The following is an 8,617-nucleotide window of genomic DNA, read 5'->3' as shown; positions in this document are numbered from 1 at the left end:
ATAGAAGAAGTAGCATTTATTCCGTGGTCTGTACGTAAAATTTCCGCTAGGCCACGTCCATGACTGTCTGAATGTATATTAACTTTAAGTTTGGCACTTTGCGATTTTAGGCCTGTTGTTTTGTCTTTCTGCACATGTTTGTTTATATTGTTTACACTTATTTCTGTACGTATTTCGTCGTCCAGAACACTGAATCGATTATATGTCTCTGGAGGCACTAATGTTTTCCACTTTGTTTAGGATGCACAACCTTCTTTGGCTTTTCGAACTCATGACCGATTTTGTTAATAAACGTGTTTGAAATACTTGTTACACTTTTCATGGCTTTTTAAGTACATGTAAATACTGCTCACATGTCTCCATATCACGTTGAAGAGACGTCAACACATTTTCATTCATTTCAGCGGCGTACATTTCTACTGCAGATTGACGGCCGTTACTCGTAAGTACTCCACATTCACAAAATGAGTTACGAAAATTTGTAACACCGAAGCACTCTGTGCGATACCATTTTTGAAAAGTGGAACAAATCCTTATTCCATTTTCAACTATTTCACTACACAATACGCACATTACCTACGCTACAAAACTAATTTTCACTGAGCGATTCATCAACACTTCTATACTTGACGCCATCTTTAATCAAACATACATCTTTAATCAAACATACTACCTTAAACTTTGTTGAGTATCAAACTTTTTAGAATTCCCTATACTGAACAAACAGAGGCCTATACGCGATTAGTTCTCCAGATTTAAGGCTATCTCTTATCCACACACTGCAATTTCTGTGCGCAGATGTGATTTGCTCCCAGACATTTAAACAATTTTGTTAAAACCTCGAACTCTAACTCCATGTTTGCACACATATCTGTGAAAATGTACTGTTTACTTGGCACGATGTGTCTGCGCTGATATTAACTATAAGCATCCATTTGCTGCTTCAGATCGTGTTGGTCGGCCCGTAGTTGCTTGTGGTTCGAACCACAGTCTAACATAACAGTCGCGACACTCACTGCTGTAAAAGTTGCCGTTTGACAGATGGAGCGACACTAGCGCTCAGAGCGGCAGGTAGGGTGAACGTCAGACGCGTCGTAAGCATAATGTTTGTTTGCATCCATTTCGTACGTAATTTCCGAATTATTCGAGTTAGTTTCTTGCCTCCAAGAGTTTCTGTAGTATCAGAAGGCATAAATGTTTCTAAAAATGATTCTAAAATAAGCGCAAGTATGGACAAAAACCATGAATAGAGTGGCAAACTACAACACATTCGTGAAGAAACACTTGTGACATTGGACAGAATTGCAGCTTACCACGTTGATATCAAAAGAATATAAACATACAGATTCGCATGTAAGAAGCACAGACATGTACCTCTACATGCAAAAGCGATGGACAGATCGTTTATCGTTCTGTAGGCGTGCTGTGTTTGTCATTGTCACTTGTTGCCACGACCTTCATCTTTATATTATTCTAAGTGGGACAAGCAACTGACAAGCAGTGGGAGAAATATGCTGAAAACATTATAATGAACTGATTACATTACATTTCACGAAAAACCAAATATTTGAATAATTTTCAAACAATCTGTCTGTATTCACTTTCCTTGTCCCATAATAGTTTCGCTCGAAGTCTAGCGATCTGCAATTCTGACACTTCACATGCTTTTGTAAGACACGAACAGCTGCACTTAATCTAACCACTTCATCGTCAAAGCAAAACCAAATATTTGAATAATTTTCAAACAATCTGTCTGTATTCACTTTCCTCACATGCTTTTGTAAGACACGAACAGCTGCACTTAATCTAACCACTTCATCGTCAAAGCAGGTCTTGTGTTAATGATTCTCACGAATCTGGCACTAATACATAGAGAGTTGAACTGGCTGCTTCTGTGTCATAGGACTGTTTTACAGCTTTAGATTGACTGTCGTATCTTTGTGGCAGTTTCTTCTTCATCGTCAGTTGAGGTGGCTTATTTGGAATGTCAAACAGTGTGGGTACTGCATTCCACACGAGTTTGTTATTGTCTGCGTTCATGAACTGGTTTTGTTCGAAATGTAGCGAACAAAACCTAATATTATTATACAGGTAAACCGGGTCTTTGTTCATAAGGTCTTCTCGTCTGCTATTAACTAGCCATTTTTTTTTTCTCCTAAAACGAAACATTCATGATTTATACACATACATTTGCAAATGAATCCTGACGATACAGTTTAGTAACATGATGGTATATGCCTCTCAGGATCCTTAGGAAACCTAAAAAAGACAGCTGTGGTGTCTTCTTCCTATTGCTGCTGCAATATATTGCGCTACAAACGCTCCCGATGGTAAAAACCATTGTATAAATCAAAATAAACAATCACTATTCGCTTTCGCGATCGCGCCGAACTCACAGTTCAACCTACCGGCCGCTTGGAGCGCTGCTGGCGCTGAAGGCAACAAAATCGAGGCGAAGTGTCGCGACTGTTATACTAGACTGTGGTTCGAACGGTGAGCAGAGATGTGGCCATGCGAAATACTATAATCTATGGTGTTGGCATATTTTGAAATCCAAGCAGTAAACAAACATCTTTGGGTACTTGAAGCGTCCTGTTTGAAAATTTGGAATTCTTGTCAAGATTTGTCAACTAGCAGATTTCAAAATATTGTCTATCATGGATTATTCCTTGTTACATCAGAATTATGCGAACGCTGTTTCATAACTTGGAACGACTGAAGTGTTCGACGAAAATCATGCAGGTTAATGTAACATAATTTTAAACGTCATCTTCGTCACGACTTGCACAGAATATTTCTTCTTGATTTTAATGTGATGGAATTTTTATCGTAAGTGATTGGTGATATTAGTTGCTCCTCAACTTTCCGCTGCTCATTCCTTTATCACTGCCGTAACAGAATATTTCTCTTGGAATGTGGAAGTGGCGTTTGTGATAAAGTGAAGTATGATCTTAAACTTGTAGCAGTGACGCGATTTCTGCCCTACTCGTCGATTAAAATGTCATTTTAGGTTTTCCCGGCGTATGATTATTTTGGAATGTTCTCTGGCTTCACCCGGCTGAATGCATGAGAACATTTCAAACTAACGAATGCTTTGTGTGTTTTTGTTACTTAGTTGTGCAAGAGATTAGGTTTTAGATTGACATTATAGAATGAATTCTTCATTTTTTTTTTTTTTTTTTTTTTTTTGCATAAATAGCTATACTAGAATTCCTGGATCCGTATTTCCGCATGTTTTCTAAGAGGGAGTTCATGTCCAACATTAGCCATTTTGTAAACTGGCCACATATAAGTAAAAGTGTTTTGGCAATCGATTCCTTATAAGACCTGCCTCAAATGCAACTGATCGTACTAGTGATTATAATAAAATGATTTTGGAAATGCATAATCTGGCCTGGTTCCGAAAAGTTGAATGCATTAGTTCCAGTTTTTTAATGGCGGTTACCTTTCGGAATTCCTAAAACCACATAGTTCAGCTAAATTAGCACTTAGAATCATAGTTGTTCTTGAGAAGAGGCAAATCAGTATGTTTACATACTTTCCAATAATATCATACCGAATAAAGTCCTGGTGTAGAATGCCTTCATTCCTCAAAAAATGTGCTGTAATGGTAATACTTGTTACTCACTCACAATCACCTGCTTAAGAAATTAGTTATTTGACTACTGCTTCAGTAGGCCTACATTCTCTCATGAAGTTTGTCGTAAATAATCCGCCGCAGTTCAGAAGGAACAATGATATACATAATCACAATACAAGAAGGAAAATGGCATTCATTATGACACATTGAGATTGTCTTTAGCACAAGAAGGTGTGCACAATGGTGCAGCCAAAATTTTTGTTCACTTGCCCAGTGAATTAAATTGTTTGACAGACAGTGAAATGTGAAAGTAAACTGAAAAGATTTCTCCTTGACATCTCCTCCTGTTCCCTAGAATTTCTATTATTGTAATGTGAAAAAGACGTTGGGTAGGAATTAGTAACTTGCATCTGTGTAGGTACTTCTTTTTTTTTTTAAAAAACTAAATAAGGCCTTGTAAATAGTCATTATGTAGCCATAGTTACAGAATAGTTTGTGAATATAAAATTACTCACTTCACATCTTTATTGTGCAAATGATCTGTGGAACATGAAACTAAGTTAAATGAATTCTGTAGTCATATTTCCACCAAGTGTTCATATTGATGAGATATTAGATGCTTATTTCCATGACTATTGGAAAATTACCAAGCTATTGCAGTGTTAACATGTATACTTCTGGTAGGCGTCAATTTGAAATTTGGTTATTAATTTTCAATTCATGTACAGATCAACTCAGCTGATTTTCCTTACCAATTCATGCCCAGGTCAGACTGCCTGGTTGCCATCTTTTATAGTAACCTCAACATTGACAAGATGGGGTTAGTCTTTGTATTTTATCAAAAGACATTTATCCACAAACCACTGACAAAGAAAAAAATTATTATTAACTAAATTTAGTTTGTGTAGTATGGCAGTGAGAGGCGAGTATGGAAAAAAAAAAATTATTATTTTATCCATCGTGCATGGAAAGGGAGCAGTATTTTTCAGCACTTCAGTTGTTCATCTTGGTCTACATTTCACATGAAGTTATATGGACCGAGTCAAGAAATAGGTCAGTAGTGCGTAATATCTGCAGAAATCTCTAGACCTCTGTTCTATGTATTAACAGTGAACTTTCATTAAATAAAAATTTTCTGGCTTACGGTCTTATCAAGTGGTTAAAATACAATGATCTTAGTAAGCATTTTTTGGGCATTTTCAAATGGCGTGACTGCCAATGGACTACTGGTATGCCCTTATATACACGAACTGCCAGATGTGATGTCACTGGTGCTCATATCGTTGCTGTATATGCATGCTTTGAGTCACCATCGATGCACCTACTCCATCCTCACGATCATTGGATTCCACTCTGTGCTGAGCTCCAGGTCTTCATCTCTAATAAAGATGTTATCATTGATGTGTATTTTGATCATTTCTTTAATTACACAGCCTTGAAACTGTTAGTGTGAACCATGGTCTAGTAATTGGATGAAATTTGATGAAACCTCTGCAGCTCACATTATCAGCTTCTGGGTTGGTGTATGCTCTGGAAAGTGGTTACTGGATCAAATATGATGAAACTTCAGCTGTGACTCACTAATGGCTTCTGGAACTATGTAATTAAAGAATCTATCAAAAAGAATAACCAATAACACCCTTCATAGAACAGTGTGGCTTGGGATGCATTGATTGCGAGGCTGAAGCAGCTGCATTGAACTCCAAATCAGAGTATGCCCTTATAACCTGTATAAGGGCATACCAGCTGCTGACTGACATTCATACCGTTTGACAGTGACAAAGGGGTGCTTGGTTGAAAGCTCGTGATGTTTAAACCACTTGACATGGCTGGAAGCCAGAGTACATTTCATTCTATGATACCATTGTGTGTCTCTACATTTTACACAACTTTCATTAAAGTCTGCATCCTACTTATACTTGAATCAACTGCAAGCAAATATAACACTCTTAGTAAGAAAGCTGCTACTTAAAAAAAACTGGCTGTTATTGGTTATATTGTGTTGTCAGTGTTCAGAATCTGCTGTTTGCCTAATATGTATGGTGGTGTAGGTGTCAAGGAGGTTATATAGAGAGTGTTTTGGATAAATTACCCACCTAAGGAGATGATGTTGAGGAGGACAAGTTATTTAACTGCCACATGAGTGTCACGTTTTACGATGTGGAGCATTTTTCAGCGACTAAGTGACAGTTATTGTTTAGCATGACTTTAGCAGTAGCCATTAACATGGATGTACAACTTGTGTGTTGTTGTATCCACACGAATGCTTCTAGAGCATAAGGGGAAGTAGTCAAAACACCAACTAAGAATATGGTTGATTTCTTAAGGCCTGAATGATCATGGAAGTATATTGTTCGGTGGCACTTTAGCAGTGCCAATGGTTTTGTTGAGGCTGCTGTTGTTGTGGTCTTCAGTCCTGAGACTGGTTTGATGCAGCTCTCCATGCTACTCTATCCTGTACAAGCTTCTTCATCTCCCAGTACCTACTGCAACCTACATCCTTCTGAATCTGTTTGGTGTATTCATCTCTTGGTCTCCCTCTACGAATTTTACCCTCCACGCTGCCCTCCAATACTAAATTGGTGATCCCTTGATGCCTCAGAACGTGTCCTACCAACCGATCCCTTCTTCTAGTCAAGTTGTGCCACAAACTTCTCTTCTCCCCAATCCTATTCAACACCACCTCATTAGTTATGTGATCTACCCATCAAATCTTCAGCATCCTTCTGTAGCACCACATTTCGAAAGCTTCTATTCTCTTCTTGTCTAAACTATTTATCATACATGTTTCACTTCCATACATGGCTACACTCCATACAAATACTTTCAGACACGACTTCCTGACACTTAAATCTATACTTGATGTTAACAAATTTCTCTTCTTCAGAAACGCTTTCCTTCCCATTGCCAGTCTACATTTTATATCCTCTCTACTTCGACCGTCATCAGTTATTTTGCTCCCCAAATAGGAAAACTTCTTTACTACTTTAAGTGTCTCATTTCCTAATGTAATACCCTCAGCATCACCTGACTTAATTCGACTACATTCCATTATCCTCTTTTTGCTTTTGTTGATGTTCATCTTATATCCTCCTTTCAAGACACTATCCATTCCGTTCAACTGCTCTTCCACGTCCTTTGCTGTCTCTGACAGAATTACAATGTCATTGGCGAACTTCAAAGTTTTTATTTCTTCTCCATGGATTTTAATACCTACTCTGAATTTTTCTTTTGTTTCCTTCACTGCTTGCTCAATATACAGATTGAATAACATCGGGGAGAGGCTACAACCCTGTCTCACTCCCTTCCCAACCACTGCTTCCCTTTCATGCCCCTCAACTCTTATAACTGCCATTTGGTTTCTATACAAATTGTAAATAGCCTTTCGCTCCCTACATTTTACCCCTGCCACCTTCAGAATTTGAATGAGAGTATTCCAGTCAACATTGTCAAAAGCTTTCTCTAAGTCTACAAATGCTAGAAATGTAGGTTTGCCTTTCCTTAATCTAGCTTCTAAGATAAGTCGTAGGGTCAGTATTGCCTCACGTGTTCCAATATTTCTACGGAATCCAAACTGATCTTCCTCTAGGTCAGCTTTTACTAGTTTTTCAATTCGTCTGTAAAGAATTCGCGCTAGTATTTTGCAGCTGTGACTTATTAAACTGATAGTTCGGTAATTTTCACATCTGTCAACACATGCTTTCTTTGTATTTGAATTATTATATTCTTCTTGAAGTCTGAGGGTATTTCGCCTCTCTCATACATCTTGCTCACCAGATGGTAGAGTTTTGTCAGGACTGGCTCTCCCAAGGCCGTCAATAGTTCTAATGTAGTTGTTGAGGTTGTATGGAAAATATGAGACAACAGTTTTGTTTGTTGAAAAATTTTGCGGGATATTTAATCTCAATTTATGTATGTATGTTGAAGTGTAGTACTGCTTTTTGAGCTTGAATGGACCATTCCAGCATGATTTGCAGAAAATTACAACATGGGATAATTCATCTCTAAAAGTAAATTGTCTAGAGTATGCCATAGGTTGTTTTGTTCTCTTTTCTTGCAGGCTTGTCCATATTAATTGATATAGAAGACAGACACATTCCATGAAGGGATAATTTTTTAAGTAAAAATATTTCAAAATTAGCCCAGATGAAAACAGTTGCCACCATATTTACTATAAATTGCATGTAATATATTCCCGCGATCACAATATGGTAAAAAACTAAGTTTTTTGATATACGTCATATTTTTCTTAGTTTCAGATGTCTTCAGATTGCTTTCAGTTATTGAAAATAAATAGATTTCTGCACGAAATAAGAACTTTTGGTCCCTACATCCACCTATGTAGGAACACAAGCTACAGAACAATTCATGGCAGATGTTAAATCATGCCAGTGTTACTAATTTTTTTCTTTCCTGCTCCATTTGTGTACTAAGTGAGGGAAAAAAACTATCTGCATATCTGTGTGTGTACCCTGATCTCTTGATTCTCATGATCTCTGCATAAGATATACGATAGTGACAATGTAATGGTTTCAAAGTCTTCACCAAGCACAGATTCTCTAAGTCGATCCAAATGGTTTTATGGGAACTGTGTTCTCGATACTTTCATGTAGACTACATAGACCTCATACAACCCTAGTATCACGTCTCTGAATTGGTTCAATGTCTACTTGTTGGGGTAGCCAATGTTGGCAAAATATTCTGCAATTGCTCACACTAGCATTTGGTATGCGATATTCGTTATAGGTGCACCATGCGCTTCCCTAGAACCATTCCAACTAGTGTAAGTCTTCTATTCACCTTCCCTAGCACTGATTTATAGTGATTGTCCCATTTCATATGCTACTTAGCAGTACCCCTAAATACTTGTATGATGTGATATGCGCAAGACTTTAATCTTCAGGGTTGCCACAAGTTCTGTAAATCGGGGAATATCATGGAATTTCAGATGTATTGGGGGGGTCTGGAAAATCTCGTTTTTGTCACAGTAAATGAAGTGGTTTGTTTACTGGGATATCAGGCATAGTCACTGGCTGG

General features: G+C 37.7%; 1 protein-coding gene across 5 annotated transcripts in view; it reads left to right on the top strand.

The window, feature by feature from the left end:
• The first annotated feature begins 2,566 nt into the window (after window positions 1-2,566).
• LOC126235779 (uncharacterized) overlaps window positions 2,567-8,617 on the top strand; it is a 269,602-nt gene continuing 263,551 nt past the window's right edge. For all 5 annotated transcript variants that reach the window (XM_049944583.1, XM_049944584.1, XM_049944586.1 and 2 more), the window contains exon 1: window positions 2,567-2,742. In XM_049944583.1, coding sequence (XP_049800540.1) covers window positions 2,686-2,742 — 57 coding nt within the window. In that variant the 5' untranslated portion in view covers window positions 2,567-2,685. The remainder of the gene's footprint in view (window positions 2,743-8,617) is intronic.

This window comes from Schistocerca nitens, chromosome 2 (assembly GCF_023898315.1).
Source record: "Schistocerca nitens isolate TAMUIC-IGC-003100 chromosome 2, iqSchNite1.1, whole genome shotgun sequence".
Lineage (NCBI taxonomy): Eukaryota > Metazoa > Arthropoda > Insecta > Orthoptera > Acrididae > Schistocerca > Schistocerca nitens.
The sequence above is the reverse complement of the archived record's forward strand: the minus strand, read 5'-3'. Positions and strand labels throughout refer to the sequence as shown.